General features: G+C 44.8%; 1 protein-coding gene across 6 annotated transcripts in view; it reads left to right on the forward strand.

The window, feature by feature from the left end:
- The window catches only part of LOC123994798 (DISP complex protein LRCH3-like), a 78,902-nt gene that overhangs the window by 24,993 nt on the left and 31,863 nt on the right, over window positions 1-22,046 (forward strand). For all 6 annotated transcript variants that reach the window (XM_046297790.1, XM_046297793.1, XM_046297792.1 and 3 more), the window contains exons 2-10: window positions 2,644-2,788; window positions 6,384-6,510; window positions 6,697-6,802; window positions 8,751-8,887; window positions 9,079-9,188; window positions 10,444-10,537; window positions 15,617-15,737; window positions 16,734-16,891; window positions 18,965-19,041. In XM_046297790.1, the coding sequence (XP_046153746.1) occupies window positions 2,644-2,788; window positions 6,384-6,510; window positions 6,697-6,802; window positions 8,751-8,887; window positions 9,079-9,188; window positions 10,444-10,537; window positions 15,617-15,737; window positions 16,734-16,891; window positions 18,965-19,041 (1,075 nt within the window). The remainder of the gene's footprint in view (window positions 1-2,643; window positions 2,789-6,383; window positions 6,511-6,696; window positions 6,803-8,750; window positions 8,888-9,078; window positions 9,189-10,443; window positions 10,538-15,616; window positions 15,738-16,733; window positions 16,892-18,964; window positions 19,042-22,046) is intronic.

Genomic DNA, 22,046 nt, shown 5'->3' on the forward strand with positions numbered 1-22,046 from the left:
GACACACCAAATAAAACACATTGTCAGAATGAGTGGTTTATTAAAAGAACTGTAATAACTACTGCTGTCGATGAGAACTAGAGGTGAATGCTGGAGATCTTATCACAGCATTACTTCACAATTAGCAGTGGAGAAAATAAAGGCATATGCTTGGGAATGGGATAGCAAAATCCCCATTCCCTATTTCCCACCCTCAATCGCCAAAACAATAGCTGCCCTACCCCCTACAGTTCCACTCTGTTGGCTAAGCTAGTGACTAGATTCAAGCCAATTCTTGGAACCGTTTATGTAAAAACTGCATGATAATATGGTGAAGTGGTCACAATAACCGTGTTTCCCCTATATGCATTTACCGGCGGTGACATCGAAGCTGCCACTGCAACAAACAAACAAAAACATGTATGTATGCCCCAGGAAGACTCCCCACCCCCTCCTTTTAATGCATTTGAGCCAATCAGTTGTGTTGTGACAAGGTAGGGGTGGTATACGGAAGATAGCCGTATAACTCAAATAAGCAAAGAGAAACGACAGTCCATCATTACTTTAAGGTCAATCAATGTGGAGCATTTCAAGAACTTTGAAAGTTTCAAATACACTTCTGTGTGTTGATTTTAAGAAAGGCATTGATTTTGATAGTTGGGTACATTCGTGCAACGATTGTGAATCCGCTTTTGTTATATCATCCCCCGTTTGGCGAGGTCGGCTGTGATTTGATGATAAATGAACAGGCACCGCATTAATTATATGCAACGCAGGACAAGCTAGTTAACCTAGTAATATCATCAACCATGTGTAGTTAACTAGTGATTATGTGAAGATTGATTGTTCTTTAAAAGATAAGTTTAATGCAAGCCAGCAACTTACCTTGGCTCCTTGCTACACTCGCATAACAGGTAGTCGGCCTGCCACACAGTCTCGTTGAATGCAATGTAATCGCCGATTTGTTATGAAAACTTGAAATTGGCCCTAATTATCGGCCATTCCAATTAATCGTCCGACTTATAGTCTATATAAGTCCCTCAGTTGACAGTACAGGTCAGAGCAAAAACCAAACCATGAGGTTGAGGGAATTGTCCATAGAGCTCCGAGACAGGATTGTATCGAGGCATAGATCTAGAGAAGGGTACCAAATAATGTCTGCCGCATATAAGGTCCCCAAGAACACATTGGCCTCCATTATTCTTAAATGGAAGTTTGGAACCACCAAGACTCTTCCTAGACCTCACTGCCTCGCCAAACTGAGCAATCGGTGAAGGGCCTTGGTCAGGGAGGTTACCAAGAGCCTGATGGTCACTCTGACAGAGCTCCTGAGTTCCTCTGTGGAGATGGGAGGACCTTCCAGAAGGACAACCATCTCTGCAGCACTCTATCAATCAGGCCTTTATGGTAGCGTGGCCAGACAGAAGACACTCCTCAGTAAAAGGCACATGACAGCTCGTTTTGAGTGACAGCCCTCAAAGGACTCTGACCATGAGAAACAAGATTCTCTGCTCTGATGAAACCAAGATTGAACTCTTTAGTCTGAATACCAAGCGTCACGTCTGGAGGAAACCTGGCACCATCTCTACGGTGAAGCATTGTGGTGGTGGCATCATGCTGTGGGGATGTTTTTCACTGGCAGGGACTGGGAGACTAGTCAGGGAAAGATGAACAGAACAAAGTACAAAGATCCTTGATGAAACCCTGCTCCAGAGTGCTCAGGACCTCAGACTGGGAGAAAGGTTCACCTTTCAACAGGACAACAACCCTAAGCACACAACCAAGACAGCGCAGGAGTGGTTTCAGGACACGTCTCTGAATGTCCTTGAGGGGCCCAGCCAGAGCCCTGATTTGAACCCAATCCAACATCTCTGGAGAGACCTGAAAATATCTGTGCAGCGATGCTGCCCGTCGAACCTGATAGAGCTTAAGAGGATCTGCAGAGAACAATGGGAGAAACTCCCCAAATACATGTGTGCCAGGCTTGTAGTGTCATATCCAAAAAGACTCTATGCTGTAATCGCTGCCATGGGTGCTTCAACAAAGTACTGAGTAAAGGGTCTGAATACTTACATAAATGTGATATTATTATAATTGTTTTTATCTAAATATATTTTTGTGTGTAGGTTGTTGAGGGAAAAACATTTCATTAGGGACCATTTAGGCCTACAGAACACATGGTAATAATGTAGGTGCCGTTTAGGGTTTCCTCAAGACAGTCACTGGGAATACTGCCCTGTAAATGGTGCCATCCTTCAGTTGAGAATACAACCAATGTTCTTACATATCCCGTGGCACATGTCGTAGGGGTTGGGCCCTGATGTCCTGGGTTTTATTCATTAGTTCAAGTAATCACTCCGTTTCAGTACGCTTTCTTCCATTTGGTACCTAGTGAATACAATCCTGGCCACATCCCCAACACAGCCTTTCTTGCCATCCTGGCCAGAAGCCATCCTTGCCAGCCCCCAAGATGGCAGTAAATTTAGAATGTCTCAACCAACTTGGTAAAATAAGGGTCGCAATAGAAAATGTCTGTCAAACTGCCCCAACGTGAGGACACCTAAAAGTTTGAACACAAAACAACTCACGTGATTAAATAAAGGGTGAAATAAATGAATGAAATAAACAGTGGCATGACATCTACGTCTCTCTCTCCTTGTTTAGACCTGTCCCGTAACCGTCTGCCAGAGCTGCCCGTGGAGGTGTGTATGTTTGTCTCTTTGGAACACCTGCATCTCTACCAGAACTGCCTGCGCTCGCTGCCTGAGAGTCTTCTCAATCTCCAGGCCCTCACCTACCTGAACATAAGGTAATGGGCGTGCACACACACACACACACACACACACACCAGTGGTGTAAACTACTTAGTTGCACGATGCAGAAATTGCTCCGCGATTTCCTGGTTGCTAAAACTTGGAACAGTTCGCCTAATTTCAGTTCATGACAAAATAAGATAGTATAGTGTGGAGCAGAGTATCCCTAAATAATGCAAAAGTTACGTTTACACTTCATTCATGAGAAGAGAGAATGTAGAAAGTCAAGTAATAAAGCAGGCAGCATACAATTTTGTGCTGAAACGTAAAGCTACAATCAATGGGTGAACAGCGCCTGGTGCTGAACATATAGCTAGCTTGTTGTGCAAGTGTTGCACAGCAACAGATGGAGACCAGTCAGGCAATTCATTTCAACAATAATCTTAATTCGACTTGACAAACAACAAGAGGGCTTAATTGGCGTCTCTTTTCTCAGATTCTTAGCCTATATAAAATAACTTAGCCTACTGCAGACCGTTATGAGGCTTAACAGAAACGTTCACAAGAAAATAAAATGGCCTAATAAAAGTGTTTAAAAATATATATATTAGGTGGCCTACTTATAATAGCAACTGGCCAAAAATGTAGCATCCTACAATAATTTAAAGAATAAAAGGCGTTGTCTGAATGTGGGGATAGCCTGCTCCTGTAAAGACAGAACAGAAAATACTTGAGACCTTAATAGCCCTGTATAAACAATGTTAGTAGTTACTACCTACCGTCATATAGGCCACTGAATTTACGACACCATCTTGTGGATGTCGGGTGAGATGGATGTCATTTTAATACGCAAGTAGGCCTTGATTGACCTATGTGAAAGCCGGTTCCTGTCGTGAGTCTTTATTGCGGTCATAGAGGGAAAGGAGGACTCGCAGGTGTATGTCGATCCAAACATTGTTAGCACATAAAATGCAAGTTACTTAATTTTTTAATTGTACCTTTATTTAACTAGGCAAGTCAGTTAAGAACAAATTCTTATTTTCAATGACGGCCTAGGAACAGTGGGTTAACTGCCTGTTCAGGGGCAGAACGACAGATTTGTACAGATTTGTACCTTGTCATATTATTGTGCTGTATTCATCTGAGCATGACACCCAAAATGCACACACGGACTTGGCACTCCGGAGCGCATCGCTGATTTGTTTCGATGTTCAATATGCGCAGTTTGAATTGCCAAACATGCAGAATACGGAGGTGGTCAACTGCTCCTCTCTGAGCTTTTTCTGAAGAAAACCACGACCTGGTCATGCAGCTCACAGAACCGCTCCAGCGCTTTTCCTTTGCTCAGCCAGTGCACATCATTGTGAATCAGGGGATTGTAGGTGTCCTATGATTCTGTCACAAGCTTACGGAAAATACTATGTTTGGGTGCCTGATGTCTCCCTGACAAAGTTGATTATGCGCATTACTTTATCCATCAAATCTTTTAGCTCCCGGTTTAGTCGCTCACAGCGCACACTCGTGAATGGCTTGCAATGTCTCAACTATCAATTCATTGACAGGCTATGCTGCGTTAACAGACACACACACACACACACACACACACACACACACACACACACACACACACACACACACACACACACACACACACACACACACACACACACACACACACACACACACACACACACACACACACACACAACTGTGCTAAATTGGTGTTGTCTGTACTCTCATCAATAGCCAGGGAAAAATGCTCAGCCTGACAGCCCCTCCAAAACAATCCTGTACACATCATCCGCCTGTGCATGGACGCGGAGGCCGGCAGTTGACACCGACGGCCATCTGTTTGACAGGCGCAATTATGCTGTCCATAGACGTGTGGTTAGCCATTTCCTCAAACTGTCGCTATGCACTGTTTAAATACCTCTGCGTCTGTGAAGGGCATGTTGTGTTTGGTTAGAACCCAGGACGCTTTTAGGAAGTCACTTGTGACCTCCTGTTGTTGGGTCAGGCCACGAAGGAGGATTCTGCTGCTGTGTTTGTAGTGTGGAGTTAACACTTCAATGCTTCCGCGTCGAGCGTCTTTCTAGCGCGGGAAGACCACTTTGAAAGGACCATGCTGAGATTCATTCTAACGTCTGAGATTGAATTCTTTGCATACAGCAACATTTTAATTGCAAATTAGACACGCTGGCTTGGCATTGGAGAAAGATGGTAAGATTAATGCTTTTTCTGTCCATTCTTCCCTGAAGCTTCCATTTTTATTATCCACCTTTTTTGATACTTTTTCAGTGACATATTCTCTTCAAAATCATATCGGATGTTATTGGTCACGTACACATGGTTAGCAGATGTTAATGCGAGTGTAGCGAAATGCTTGTGCTTCTAGTTCCGACAATGCAGTAATATCTAAGAAGAAATATCTACCAGTTTCACAACAAAAACCTAGTACACACACATCTAAGTAAAGGAATGTAATAATAATATATAAATATATGGATGAGCAATTTCAGAGAAGGATAGGCTAAGATGCAATAGATAGTATACAATACAGTATATACATATGAGGTGAGTAATTCAAGATATGTAAACATGATTAAAGTGGCCAGTGATTTCAAGTCTGCATGTAGGCAGCAGCCTCTCTGTGCTCGTGATGGCTGTTTAACAGTCTGATGGCCTTGCTAGCAAGCTAAGAATTCTGAAGGAATGTTGAAGAAAGTAGTGTAGCCTACAGTAGACCAGTTTTTCCCCAACAATCAACGCACAACGAAATAGACAAATTAGAATTGAGTAGAGACATGGGTGATTTTAAAATGTGAAATAAAATAATTGTGCTGTCTGGTTTGCTTAATATAAGGAATTTGATGTTGTATAGCTTTTACTTTTACTCAAGTATGTGAGAGTACTTTTGAGTACTTTTTTCTACCTCTGACACACACACACACACACACACACACACACACACACACACACACACACACACACACACACACACACACACACACACACACACACACACACACACACAGGCCGTCACATACTTGAGCATATGGCGATACACGCACACAGTAGAGTAAATACAGATGTACATATCTATTTACAAATTTGACATGCCACTTGAAGTCAAACCATAGAAAGACGGCCCATGCATGCATGCTACGTTCACCCATGTAAAAATGTGTGATGCCTAAAACAGATGCTCAACATCCCAAAGGCATCCTATTCCTTATATCATACACCATATTTGACCCCTATCGGCCCTGGTCAAAAGTAGTGCACTAAATAGGAAATAGGGTGCCATTTGGGAAGACACCCATGTTCATTCATCAAATGAAAGTGCTGATCTGGTTTGGGCATAGAGAAAAACCACAGCATATCAGATGAACAGGATTGAGACGAGAGGCTTCTTGGTCTGTAACAGTAACCTGTTTCCCAGACAGTGGCAACAGAACATTGTTGAACAGAGTGACTTCCTTTTGTTTTTATGATATTCAGTAACGTTCACCGTCTTGCCAGGACACATAAAAACATCCACCATCACAATTATTAGAATTTGAATAGAGACATGAATTTACCAAGGCTTTAGTAAAAAACACCACTTCAATTTTCTCTCCTGTCTTTCTTTGTCTTTAATCCGGATTCCAGTCGGAACCAGTTGTCGACCCTGCCCAGCCCGGTGTGCAGTCTGCCGTTGAAGGTCCTGATCGCTTGTAACAACAAGCTGATCTCCCTTCCCGAAGAGCTGGGCCAACTACGACAGCTCACAGAACTGGTCAGTACACACACACACGGCTTAATTGGCTGTGGGTATCTGGCCGTGTGATGTTTTCCAATGTATAACCACCATGTTGAATTGCCGTTTTTTTCCCTGATTGGTAGAATTTGTGTTGTGGTTTGATTACCATTTTAACCAGGCCATCCTTTTCCTCTCCTTTTCTCTCCTCATCCCTCTCTCCAGGACGTGAGTTGTAATGATATCCAGACACTCCCTCCTCAGGTTGGTCGACTGGACTCGCTGCGAGACCTCAACATCCGCCGCAACCACCTGGCCCGCTTGCCCCCAGGTCAACACACACACACACACACACACACACACACACACACACACACACACACACACACACACACACACACACACACACACGGGCGGCAGGTATCCTTGTGGTTAGAACGTTGGACTAGTAACCGAAAGTTTGCAAGATCAAATCCCCGAGCTGACAAGGTGAAAATCTGTCATTCTGCCCCTGAACAAGGCAGTTAACCCACTGTTCCTAGTCTGTCATTGAAAACAAGAATTTGTTCTTAACTGATTTGCCCAGTAAAATAAAGATTACAAAAAAAAAGAGAATACAATAAACACACATACTCGACCACCTGGCCTGACGTCGTGTCCGCTCTGGTCAACACACACTCAACCACCTGGCCTGACGTCGTGTCCGCTCTGGTCAACACACACTCGACCACCTGACCGGACGTCGTGTCCACTCTGGTCAACACACACTCAACCACCTGGCCTGACGTCGTGTCCACTCTGGTCAACACACACTCAACCACCTGGCCGGACGTCGTGTCCACTCTGGTCAACACACACTCGACCACCTGGCCGGACGTCGTGTCCACTCTGGTCAACACACACTCGACCACCTGGCCTGACGTCGTGTCCACTCTGGTCAACACACACTCGACCACCTGGCCGGACGTCGTGTCCACTCTGGTCAACACACACTCGACCACCTGGCCGGACGTCGTGTCCACTCTGGTCAACACACACTCGACCACCTGGCCGGACGTCGTGTCCACTCTGGTCAACACACACTCGACCACCTGGCCTGACGTCGTGTCCACTCTGGTCAACACACACTCGACCACCTGGCCTGACGTCGTGTCCACTCTGGTCAACACACACTCGACCACCTGGCCTGACGTCGTGTCCACTCTGGTCAACACACACTCGACCACCTGGCCTGACGTCGTGTCCACTCTGGTCAACACACACTCGACCACCTGGCCTGACGTCGTGTCCACTCTGGTCAACACACACTCGACCACCTGGCCTGACGTCGTGTCCACTCTGGTCAACACACACTCGACCACCTGGCCTGACGTCGTGTCCACTCTGGTCAACACACACTCGACCACCTGGCCTGACGTCGTGTCCACTCTGGTCAACACACACTCAACCACCTGGCCTGACGTCGTGTCCACTCTGGTCAACACACACTCGACCACCTGGCCTGACGTCGTGTCCACTCTGGTCAACACACACTTAACCACCTGGCCGGACGTCGTGTCCACTCTGGTCAACACACACTCGACCACCTGGCCTGACGTCGTGTCCACTCTGGTCAACACACACTCGACCACCTGGCCTGACGTCGTGTCCACTCTGGTCAACACACACTCGACCACCTGGCCTGACGTCGTGTCCACTCTGGTCAACACACACTCGACCACCTGGCCGGACGTCGTGTCCACTCTGGTCAACACACACTCAACCACCTGGCCTGACGTCGTGTCCACTCTGGTCAACACACACTCGACCACCTGGCCGGACGTCGTGTCCACTCTGGTCAACACACACTCAACCACCTGGCCTGACGTCGTGTCCACTCTGGTCAACACATACACTGTTTAATCCTTTAAGAATCCTTTTTTTGCCACTAAACTACATCATATTAGTGTGTAGCACAAACTGGTACCTGGCTCCCTTCAGACAAGTTGTGGGCATCCTAGAGGAAAACACCTTTCATTAGAGGGGTCATATTAGTGTGTAGCACAAACTGGTACCTGGCTCCCTTCAGACAAGTTGTGGGCATCCTAGAGGAAAACACCTTTCATTAGATGGGTCATATTAGTGTGTAGCACAAACTGTTCAGACATTATAGACAGAAGTTGGCTGTGCAAAAAAAAAATTCTCTTGCTTAAACAGACAGATGTTTTATTTTACTAATCATATTTTTGCTGGGCGATAACATCAGCTTTATCGTTAAGCTGTGTTTTATGTCCATACAGAGCTGGCTGCGTTGCCATTGGTGCGTCTGGACTTTTCTTGTAACAAGGTGACATCCATCCCTGTGTGTTACCGCAACCTGCGTCACCTACAGAGCATCGTGCTGGACAACAACCCCCTACAGAACCCACCCGCACAGGTAACACACACTAACTATCCATTCACCACGATACAAATACACCTTTTCCTCCTCGTCAGTGACTAGTAAACACTTAATTCTATAATCAGGCTTGAGAGTTTATGACCTGCACCACACGTGTTAATATATCTTAGTTAGTTCTATTGTTCCTTCTATTGTCTAAAATGTGTTTCTTTCCCTGTCATTCCCAGATTTGTATAAAGGGGATGATCCATATATTTAAGTATCTGAACAATGAGGCTAGCAAGACTACACCTGAGCTCCCAGACTACGACAGGAGACCCCTTGCCTTCGGATCCTGGTGAGACATACACACGCTGCCACTGCCATTAATAATGCCCTGGAAGCAGCTGTGTGCAGACGTGCAGCTGGAGGGAGGCAGAAAGAGGGGGCACTCTCTCCTCTGCATCTCCCTGCTCCTGTCTTTTTCTGTCAGCCTCGCTGCTTGCATCGATTTTATATATATATATATATATATATATATATATATATGGGTCTGTTCTGCTCTATATATATGGATCTGTTCTGCTCTACAATGTCTCTTGCTCTCTGAGCCCTCTGTAAATGTTCAAAGGTACTCTACTGGACACGGTCCAGAGTTTTGAGATACAGAGGAAGTGAGGGAGTGGTAAGAACTAGAGATAGAAAGAAGGAGTGGTTGGGTGGAGTTTACGGAAGGAGAGCAGCTGATAAAGGGAGTTAATCCATTGAGTTGAGAAGGGGATGTACCATAACCTTGCTCACACCCAGATGTACAAAACATCCTCATTGGATCCCAGTGGTGTATTTACTAGAAACCAAGCAGGGCAAAACAGAGATGGCCCAAATGACAAACTCTCAATTTCCTTGGATAAAATTTTATTTTGCAAAGCATTTCACTACGGTTTTCTACAGGTAGGCTTACCACACAACTCACAGGTTTCTATTCATCCAGACCTGCATTGCTGCTATCATACAGTTTTACATACCTTTCCTCCTCCACAGCCACATGATACTATTCCCATACTATTACAGAGAGACATATCCACTCCTAGACACACACCCTTCCTCACATATAGATGCAGGCCCCGTCCCCATACTGTTACCGAGAGACATGTCCACTCCTCCTAGACACACACCCTTCCTCACATATAGATGCAGGCCCCGCCCACATACTGTTAGAGAGATATCCACTCCTCCTAGACACACACCCTTCCTCACATATAGATGCAGGCCCCGTCCCCATACTATTACAGAGAGACATGTCCACTGCTCCTAGACACACTCCGTACCTGGGTCAAGTTCTTCCTTCATTTAGCTTGGCGTTTACACTTCCGTTGTTCTTCAACTCACTAAATTGCTTTGTTTTCATATGCTTGTGTTTTGATGTGTTTGCTTTTCGTATTGTGTAATTGATATGTGTGTACTGTAGATATGTATAGTCTAATTGTTTATTGATGCGTTTTATGCAGGGCGTAAATAATGAAATCAAGCACAACTCAACTGTTGAATGCATTTGACATTGTGTTTTGACCCAGGTCTTGTCTTAAAGTTGGTCTTATCTTCTGTACTCTTAGTGTGGAGGAGCTGTACCCTGGCCGGCCGTACGGAGCGTTGGACTCTGGCTTCAACAGCGTGGACAGTGGAGACAAGAGATGGTCAGGCAACGAGGTGAGACACACACACACACACACACACACACACACACACACACACACACACGGTCAGTCACTGAGGTAAGATGCTCAAAATGATTACAAGAATGGTGAGTAAGGGACCTAGTGAATGACCTGCAGAGAGCTGGGACCAAAGTAACAAAGCCTACCATCAGTAACACACTACGCCGCCAGGGACTCAAATCCTGCAGTGCCAGACATGTCCCCCTGCTTAAGCCAGTACATGTCCAGGCCTGTCTGAAGTTTTCTAGAGAGCATTTGGATGATCCAGAAGAAGATTGGGAGAATGTCATATGGTCAGATGAAACCAAAATAGAACTTTGTGGTAAAAAATCAACTCGTCGTGTTTGGAGGACAAAGAATGCTGAGTTGCATCCAAAGAACACCATACCTACTGTGAAGCATGGGGGTGGAAACATCATGCTTTGGGGCTGTTTTTCTGCAAAGGAACCAGGACGACTGATCCGTGTAAATGAAAGAATGAATGGGGCCATGTATCGTGAGATTTTGAGTGAAAACCTTCCATCAGCAAGGGCATTGAAGATGAAACGTGGCTGGGTCTTTCAGCATGACAATGATCCCAAACACACCGCCCGGGCAACGAAGGAGTGGCTTCGTAAGAAGCATTTCAAGGTCCTGGAGTGGCCTAGCCAGTCTCCAGATCTCAACCCCATAGAAAATCTTTGGAGGGAGTTGAAAGTCCGTGTTGCCCAGCAACAGCCCCAAAACATCACTGCTCTAGAGGAGATCTGCATGGAGGAATGGGCCAACATACCAGCAACGTTGTGTGAAAACCTTGTGAAGACTTACAGAAAACGTTTGACCTCTGTTATATACCCTTTGTTGGCATTGACAAAGTATTGAGAAACTTTTGTTATTGACCAAATAATTACTATTGTATGTAGTGCATCTAACGTTAGGCTCTGTTTTTAGCTTGTTATATAAATAGATATGCTAGCCTATTAGTCACATTATGACTGACTTGTGATCATTGCTATGCTGATTGTATTGACATTCCCATCCTTTGTCACATGTGCGTGTTTTTGTCAGAATATTGAGTCATTGAAACTGAAATAGTGCATCCAGAATGGAGGCAGCAAACAATGTACCAGGCCAGCTGTGAATTACAACCTGATAGAAATATTATTTGGACTACCATGAAATTTATTGTTGAATTATATTATTCATGCATTGAACTGCATCCATCTATTCTGACAATAATGCCTTAGTGTAGGTCATGGAACGTTGAGTCAAATATGTTATTTTTAAAACCTCAAGTTGGTTTTGTAGCATAAACTGGGGATTTTATATTTTTGACAGATATTGTGATTGTCTGTTTTTATTTCTGCAATGTTGTTAAAACGCTGTCAGTTCCGCTTTAATATAAGAGACAGATGTAAATTAATAACTAATCCCATTAAATCAATAATTATCTTAAGAAATGACTTTGTCAAAGCAAGAACATAACCTAGGGCCTTACAATGATGGCACTGAGTAAAGCCTGTGTCTATGTATGCTGATGACTCAACATTTTACACATCAGCTACCACTGCCACACTTAAAGAGCTGCATTCAGTTTTAGAATGGGTGGCAATTAATAAGCTAGTACTAAATATTTCAAAAAGTATTGTATTTGTGACAAACCATTCACTAAACCAGAAACCTCAACTAATTGGATAATGTGGCAATTGAGCAAGTTGAGGTGACTAAAACTGCTTGGAATAACCCTGGATTGTAAAACTGTCATGGTCAAAACATATTGATGCAACTGAAGCAAAGCTGGGGAAAGTATGTCCGTAATAAAGCACTGCGTTGTTTTCTTGACATTGCATCAACAAAACAAGTCCTATAGGCCCTAGCTTTGTCACACCTGGCCCAGACATATGGTCAAGTGCCACAAAGAGGGACATACTTTCGGCAAATTACAGTTGGTCTAGAAAAGAGCAACATGGCAGACCCTTAAATGTACACGGGGAGCTAACATCAATGACATGCATGTCAATCTCTCCTGGCTCAAAGTGGAAGAGATTGACTTCATCACTACTTGTTTTTTGTAAGCAGTGTTGAAGCTGAATGTATCGAGCTGTCTGTTTTTAAACAACTAGCACACAGCTCAGACACCCATGCATACCCCACAAGACATGCCACCAGAGGTCTCTTCACAGTCCCCAAGTCCAGGACAGACTATGGGAGGCACACAGTACTACATAGAGCCATGACTACATGGAACTCTATTCCACATCAAGTTACTGATGCAAGCAGTAGAATCAGATTTAAAAACAGTTAAAACTACACCTTATGGAACAGCGCGCTCTGTAAAAAGACGCACTCTAAAAACAGTTAAAACTACACCTTATGGAACAGCGCGCTCTGTAAAAAGACGCACTCTAAAAACAGTTAAAACTACACCTTATGGAACAGCACGCTCTGTAAAAAAGACGCACACACTAGCACGCTAAAAACAGTTAAAACTAGACCTTATGGGACAGCACACTCTCTAAAAAGACACACAAGCACACTAAAAACAGTTCAAACTACACCTTATGGAACAGCTCGCTCTGTAAAAAGACACACACACTAGCACACGTACTCTTCACATGTACGTTGTAAAATTGTTGTATGGTGGTATTGTAGATATTTAGTGGTCTAATAATGTTTATGATGTGCTATTTTATCTTTTATGTCTGATGTAAATGCCTCAATGTATTTGGACCTCAGGAAGAGGAGTCTTGGCAGCAGCTAATAGGGATCCCTAATAAAGGCAAATGCAAAACTTGGATGGGGAGCGTCGCTGCACAGCTTTTTTCAGATCGCTCTTAAACTTCTATCAGGTTTAAGTCCAGGCTCCGGCCAATCAAGGACATTCAGGTACTTGTCCAGAAGCCACTCCTGTGTTGTCTTGGCTGTGTGCTTAGGGTTGTTGTCCTGTTGGAAGGTGAACCTTCGCCCCAGTCTGAGGACCTGAGTTTTCTGGAGCAGGTTTTCATCTAGGATCTCCATGTACTTTGCTCCGTTCATCTTTCTCTCGATCGTGATTAGTCTCCCAGTCCCTGCCGCTGAAAAACATCCCAACAGCATGATGCTGTTACCACCTTGCTTCGCTGTAGGGAGGGTGCCAGGTCTCCTCCAGATGTGACTGGCCTGAATGCCAACAAAAAGTTCAATCTTGGGTTCATCAGACCAGATAATCTTGTTTCTCGTGGTCTGAGAGTCTTTAGGTGCCTTTTGGCAAACTCCAAGCGGGCTGTTATGTGCCTTTTACTGAAGAGTGGCTGCTGTCTGGCCACTCTACCATAACAGCCTGATTGGTGGAGTGCTGCAGAGATGGGAGAACCTTCCAGAAGGACAACCATCTCCACAGAGGAACCTTGGAGCTCTGTCAGAGTGACCATTGGCTTCTTGGTCACCACCCTGACCAAGGCCCTTTTCCCCAGATTGCTCGGTTTGGCAGGGCAGCCACCTCTAGAAAGAGTCTTGGTGGTTCCAAACGTATTCCATTTAAGAATGATGGAGTCCACTGTGTTCTTGGGAACCTTCAATGCTGCAGAAATGTTTTTGTACCCTTCCCCAGATCTATGCCTCGACACAATCCTGTCTCTGAGCTCAACTGACAATTACTTTGATCTCATGGCTTGTTTTTGCTCTGACATGCACTGTCAACTGTGGGACCTTATATAGACAGGTGTATGCCTTTCCAAACCATGTCCAATTTAATTTACCACAGGTGGACTCCAAGTTGTAGAAATATCTCAAGGATGATCAATGGAAACAGGATGCACCTGAGCTCAATTTCAAATCTCATAGCAAAGGGTCTGAATACTTATGTAAACTAGGCTACCTGGGGCGGCAGGTAGCCTAGTGGTTAGAGCGTTGGACTAGTAACCGAAAGATTACAAGATCTGTAATTTTTGCTCTACGACCCCCACAAGTGTCACGGGACTCGTCTGAAGGTAACTTATGTACCGGTTAAAATGACAGATTACAAGATCGAATCCCTCAGCCGACAAGGTAAAAAATCTGTCATTCTGCCCCTGAACAAGGCAGTTAACCCACTGTTCCTAGGCCGTCTTTGTAAAAATAAGCATTTGTTCTTAACTGACTTGCCTTGTTAAATAAAGGATCAATAAAAACAGGTCTCTTAGTCCGACAGCTCCATGTCATTTCATTAAAAATCTTGAAACCGCCTGGCCCTGAATTAACCCAAATATGTGTATTTTACACTCTAGCAGTAGGCCTACATTAAAAAGAAATATCATAAAAGACAAAAACGTAGTGAGCATTTCATCCTCAAAGCTCCATGAAGGTCTGCTGTGCGGTATGCAGTAGAATAGTTGGGACTCAACGAGTAGCCTGCCAATAGCCGCCAGTCTAATAAATCAGTTTAATATACACAATCACAAAGAAATCCGTTCATATTTTGTTTAGGAAGGTCATAAAAATGTACATGATACTAAGACAATTTTTTCAAAACTAACAGAATGGCATGTTTTAAGATGTAGTTCTCTGTGCGATAGTAGCTGAGGCTATGGTTGCTTCATGTCAACAAAATGAATTCACTTGTTATGCTCTTTCAGATAGGGTACAGCGATCAAAACGTCTGGCCTGCATGGACCTCTGTAGGATTATCTAGGAACGTAAGCAAGCTTCACAAAGACTCCCTCATAGATGCCCTCAGGTGGTTTCTATGAGCATTAACGGTATTAACGGCAACAATGGCTGACAGTATAATACTATGACATTGTGCACTGTAACGTGCTCTACCATACCGCAGCATCCTGCAAGCTGTGCTGCAGTGACGCAACTTTTCAAAGGAAGAGCCACTGTATAGTTTATTTTATGAAAACACATAGGGTGTGTCTATGTATGAAAACATACACACGTTTACAAATGTTGACCAATCGATTGGTCGAAAGAACAGATGATTTTTGTTAGTCGGGGACATTCCTAATGTCAATAAAGGGCAGTCGCACAGGTTCTATGATTGCAAGTTAGTGCCATATTTCACACGTATGTAGAAGCTCATCTCTCCATGTGTTTATTTCACTCCTAACTATTTTCTCTTTCATCCCGACAGCCCACGGATGAGTTGTCGGACCTGCCACTGCGTGTGGCAGAGATCACCAAAGAACAGAGACAGCGGAGGGAGAGGGAGGAGCACAGGACGTCTGGCTCCCATCCTGTTACCAACGGCACATGTGAGAATCAACGCATGTCTGTTTGTTTGTGTGAACTGTAGTGTCATGTACTGTATTTAGAGTTTTATTCACTTGTATTCTAGCCTGGGTACCAGTCTGTTTGTGTTAGCATTTCACTCCGAGACTCCTTCTCATGCCAGACTGTTTGGCATATGACATGGCGTAAAAGGCGGCAGGTAGCCTAGTGGTTAGAGCGATGGACAAGTAACCGAAAGGTTACAAGATCGAATCCATGAGCTGATTAGGTAACAATCTGTCATTCGGCCCCTGAACAGGCAGTTAGAATCCTGGGTTTCAACTGTACGAGTGGCATATGTGCATGGTGTCTTGTGGGCGAGCTGTTTGCTGATGTCAACGTTGTGAACAGAGTGCCCCCATGGTGGCGGTGGGGTTATGGTATGGGTAGTCATAAGCTACGGACAACGAACACAATTACATTTTATCGATGGCAATTTGAATGCACAGAGTTACCTTGACGAAATCCTGAGGCCCATTCATCTCATGTTTCAGCATGATATTGCACGGCCACATGTTGCAAGGATCTGTACAAAATTCCTGGAAACTGAAAATGTCCCAGTTCTTCCATGGAATGCATACTCACCAGACAGGTTATGCTCTGGATCAACGTGTACGACAGCGTGTTCCAGCTCCCGCCAACATCCAGCAACTTCACACAGCAACTGAATAGGAGTGGGACAACATTCCACAGGCCACAATCAACAGACTGATCCACTCTATGTGAAGGAGATGTGTTACGCTGCATGAGGAAAATGGTGGTCACACCAGATACTGACTGGTTTTCTGATCCACGACGTCGTGAAATCCACAAATCAGGGCCTAAATAATTTATTTCAATTGACTGATGAACTGTAACTCAAATCTTTATTGTTTAATTTATATTTTTGTTTAGTGTATATTCTACATCTTGCTTCTTTTTACTCTGAACTTGTGTGTAATCTGCCTTTCTGTCTTGTCTGTCTATCCATCTGTCTGTAGTAGAGGCAGAGCTGGAGCAGATAGACTTTATAGACAGTTGTACAGGAGAGGAGGAGGAGGCCCAGTTGTATAGGAGAGGAGGAGGAGGAGAAGTAGCAGAAACAATCAGCCTCAGTTCCCAGTTCATGGCTTACATTGAGCGCCGTGTCACCAGAGAGGTAAGTGTGTGTGTGTGTGTGTGTGTGTGTGTGTGTGTGTGTGTGTGTGTGTGTGTGTGTGTGTGTGTGTGTGTGTGTGTGTGTGTGTGTGTGTGTGTGTGATATAAATGCCATTCAGCAGACACTTGTCCAAAGGGAGTTAGTCATGCGTACATACACTGCTCAAAAAAATAAAGGGAACATTAAAATAACACATCCTAGGTCTGAATGAATGAAATATTCTTATTAAATACTTTTTTCTTTACATAGTTGAATGTGCTGACAACAAAATCACACAATTATCAATGGAAATCAAATATATCAACCCATGGAGGTCTGGATTTGGAGTCACACTCAAAATTGAAGTGGAAAACCACACTACAGGCTGATCCAACTTTGATGTAATGTCCTTAAAACAAGTCAAAATGAGGCTCAGTAGTGTGTGTGGCCTCCACGTGCCTCTATTGACCTCCCTACAACACCTGGGCATGCTCCTGATGAGGTGGTGGATGGTCTCCTGAGGGATCTCCTCCCAGACCTGGACTAAAGCATCCGCCAACTCCTGGACAGTCTGTGGTGCAACATGGCGTTGGTGGATGGAGCGAGACATGATGTCCCAGATGTGCTCAATTGGATTCAGGTCTGGGGAACGGGCGGGCCAGTCCATAGCATCAATGCCTTCCTCTTGCAGGAACTGCTGACACACTCCAGCCACATGAGGTCTAGCATTGTCTTGCATTAGGAGGAACCCAGAGCCAACCGCACCAGCATATGGTCTCACAAGGGGTCTGAGGATCTCATCTCGGTACCTAATGGCAGTCAGGCTACCTCTGGCGATCACATGGAGGACTGTGCGGCCACCCAAAGAAATGCCACCCCACACCAAGACTGACCCACTGCCAAACCGGTCATGCTGGAGGATGTTGAAGGCAGTAGAACGTTCTCCACAGCGTCTCCAGACTCTGTCACGTCTGTCACATGTTCTCAGTGTGAACCTGCTTTCATCTGTGGAGAGCACAGGACGCCAGTGGTTAATTTTCTCTGGCAAATGCCAAACGTCCTGCACGGTGTTGGGCTGTAAGCACAACCCCCACCTGTGGACGTCGGGCCCTCATACCACCCTCATGGAGTCTGTTTCTGACCGTTTGAGCAGACACATGCACATTTGTGGCCTGCTGGAGGTCATTTTGCAGGGCTCTGGCAGTGCTCCTCCTTGCACAAAGGCAGAGGTAGAAGTCCTGCTACTGGGTTGTCTCCTACGGCCTCCTCCACATCTCCTGATGTACTGGCCTGTCTCCTGGTAGCGCCTCCATGCTCTGGACACTACGCTGACAGACACAGCAAACCTTCTTGCCACAGCTCGCATTGATGTGCCACCCTGGATGAGCTGCACTACCTGAGCCACTTGTGTGGGTTGTAGACTCAGTCTCATGCTACCACTAGAGTGAAAGCACCGCCAGCATTCAAAAGTGACCAAAACATCAGCCAGGAAGCATAGGAACTGAGAAGTGGTCCGTAGTCACCACCTGCAGAACCACTTCTTTATTGGGGGTGTCTTGCTAATTGCTTATAATTTCCACCTGTTGTCTATTCCATTTGCACAACAGCATGTGAAATGTATTGTCAATCAGTTTTGCTTCCTAAGTGGACTCACGCCCTTACACAGTTGGCAGAACATGGAGATTGTGTGTTCATGAGTGCGCTTGTGTGTACGACTGGCCAGTGTGCACAGGACTGTATGTAGAAGGCTGGGGGTGCGTTCATCACAACAGAAGGGTATGCAACATTTAATTCAACAGAGACTACTGTTCTGAATGACCAGTTGAAGAACCTGATTATGGTGACCCAGTAAGCGATTGTGTATGGTGTCCTTGAGTTTTGCAATTTGAATTGGTCACATCCATATTGATTAGGCCACACTCACCAAACGGGAGCAAACGTACCTCAAAGGCTGTTGAACCAATGGTTTGCACCATTTTGGGGAATTGTGTCAGTCAGTGCAAATCTTCACGCAACATAGCAAACATTGAACCGAACTGAACCCACCCCCGGTGTGTTTGTGGTGTAAGTGTGTTGATGACTGTTTCTTTATAGGGCTCTCCAGTCAAGTCCAACTCCTCCAGAGACTCTAGGACAGATGACCCGAGGCGACACAATTCTCTGCAGAACCGGTAGGGAGACCTACACCACACACACACACAAACACCCTATATATCTATCTAGTAACTTGACCTATAACCAATGTTCCCTCTAAGCTGCGCACACAAACAATACTCCCAAGACTGCTGCACAGAAATATCAGCCCACAGAGAGAAGCACGAGATTTGAACTTCAGATCAACATTTTTGTCAAATGCGCAGAATACAACAGTGAAAATCTTACTTACAAGCCCTTAACCAACAATGCAGTTTTAAGAAAAGTAAGTGTTAATAAATAGTTTTAAAAATTAAATAACAATTAAAGAGCAGCAGTAAAATTACAGTAGTGAGGCTATACATAGGTACCGTTACAGAGTCAATGTGCGGGAGCACCGGTTAGTCGAGGTAATTGAGGTAATATGTATATATAGGTAGAGTTAAAGTGACTATGCATAGATGATAACAGACAGTATCAGCGGCGTAAAAGAGGGGGGAACAATGCAAATAGTCTGGGTAGCCATTTGATTAGCTGTTCAGGAGTCTTTTGGTCCTAGTCTTGGCGCTCCGGTACCGCTTGCCGTGCTGTACCAGAGAGAACAGTCTATGATTAGGTTGGCTGGAGTATTTTGACAATTTTTAGGGCCTTCCTCTGACACCACCTGGTATAGATGTCCTGGATGACAGGAAGCTTGGCCCCAGTGATGTACTGGGCCGTTCACACTACCCTCTGTAGTGCCTTGTCGTCGGAGGCCGAGCAGTTGCCATACCAGGCAGTGATGCAACCAGCTCTCGATGGTGCAGCTGTCGAACGTTTTGAGGATCTGAGGACCCATGCCAAATCTTTTCAGTCTCCCGATGGGGAATAGGTTTTGTCGTACCCTCTTCACGACTGTCTTGGTGTGTTTGGATGGTGATACTTTGTTGGTGATGTGATCTCAACCTTCTCCACAAAAAACAAACATTTAGCCTAACGGCCAACATGAATAATAGAAATATACATTTGTGGAGAGTCAGGTGGCATTGGCGGAGAGTCGTTGAAGAGGGCGAGATGGAGTCACAATCCGTGCCAGGCACACCTGTGAGCTCTGGACCTCCGCCTCCGACAGGCAGAGTCAACATATCTGGCGGGTTCGTCAGGTCGTCGGTTCACCCTGACATTTCTATTCCTCTTCTGACAACAGAACTTGACTAACTGCTCACCGGGCACCGCAAGGGTATCCGGGTGTTTATCATTAATACGGTCTACCAGATGTTTCTGTCCATGACCCATGCAACATAAAAAAGCATTAAAGACAGTTAATGAGTACTTGAGGTCACCTAGAAAGTTTGGACATGGACTCTCCCTTATGTAAGGAATTAGGCACTTGCCCATGTTTACTGCAGTATGTATTGTAGGCTATGTTTACTTGTCAGACTGCACAGTAGCCTAATAAACAAATGCAGAGGTGGCTTCTATCTTCAAAATGCCTCGAATGCTTTATTATCCAAATGTAAAAGCATATACTGTACAGTACTGTATTTCTTCATCAGCATCTTTATGCTTTCGTTAATAAAATAATAAAAATACTCTTTCAAAATGCAGATGTTGATTTAGTTATGGATCCATAATGAATTACTATGGGACTAAATATAACTGATTTACAGAAATATTGTAACAAAGTTGTCTAATGAAGGCAAAACATTTTAGAATCCTCCAATCCTACTCCCAGCCGTCACGTTGTACAGTGTCATATTTTCCATTCCATCCTGAGGGTTTCGTTTTTCTCGGAATATCAAATCAAATATATTTATATAGCCCTTCGTACATCAGCTGCTATCTCAAAGTGCTGTACAGAAACCCAGCCTAAAACCCCAAACAGCAAGCAATGCAGGTGTAGAAGCACGGTGGCTAGGAAAAACTCCCTAGAAAGGCCAAAACCTAGGAAGAAACCTAGAGAGGAACCAGGCTATGTGGGGTGGCCAGTCCTCTTCTGGCTGTGCCGGGTGGAGATTATAACAGAACATGGCCAAGACGTTCAAATGTTCATAAATGACCAGCATGGTCGAATAATAATAAGGCAGAACAGTTGAAACTGGAGCAGCAGCACGGCCAGGTGGACTGGGGACAGCAAGGAGTCATCATGTCAGGTAGTCCTGGGGCATGGTCCTAGGGCTCAAGTCCTCCGAGAGAGAGAAAGAAAGAGAGAAGGAGATAATTAGAGAACGCACACTTAGATTCACACAGGACACCGAATAGGACAGGAGAAGTACTCCAGATATAACAAACTGACCCTAGCCCCCCGACACAAACTACTGCAGCATAAATACTGGAGGCTGAGACAGGAGGGGTCAGGAGACATTGTGGCCCCATCCGAGGAATAGAAACACCATGGTATTAATCACATTTTTTAAAGCCAAATTTCTTAAAATCAATCCCATATACTATGTTATTACAAGAAAGGTTTTAAATTCTCTGGTAATACCAATATGGAAGACGATCAAATGCTTCTCAAAGATGCCCTCTGGTGGTCAAACTAGCAATAACTTGCATTAACAGAAGAAATGGCTGAGAATTAAATAACGTGCTACAAGATGTGCTTGTAAGCTCATCTGGTAGGCTTGTGTCACTGGGCAGATCAGACTTTGTAGTCTGTAATAGTTTGCAAGCCCTGCCACAACCGACGAGCGTCGGAGCCGGTGTTGTACAATTCAATCTTAGTCCTGTATTGACGCTTTGCCTGTTTGATCGTTCGTCGGAGGGCATAGCGGAATTTCTTATAAGCTTCTTGGTTAGAGCCCCGCTCCTTGAAAGCAGCAACTCTACCCTATAGCTCAGTGAGGATGCTGCCTGTAATCCATGGCTTTTTGTTGGGGTATATGCGTACAGTCACTGTGGGGACGACGTCATTAATGCACTTATTGATGAAGCCAGTGACTGATGTGGTGCACTACTCAATGCCATCGGACGATTATTGTTGTTTTATTCGTCAGTTTGCCTATTTATTTTTTGTCATGGGCTGTTGGCGGTAGGTGCACCCGATTCAGCTGCCCTACGCGCG

Source organism: Oncorhynchus gorbuscha, linkage group LG14 (assembly GCF_021184085.1).
Source record: "Oncorhynchus gorbuscha isolate QuinsamMale2020 ecotype Even-year linkage group LG14, OgorEven_v1.0, whole genome shotgun sequence".
Classification (NCBI taxonomy): domain Eukaryota; kingdom Metazoa; phylum Chordata; class Actinopteri; order Salmoniformes; family Salmonidae; genus Oncorhynchus; species Oncorhynchus gorbuscha.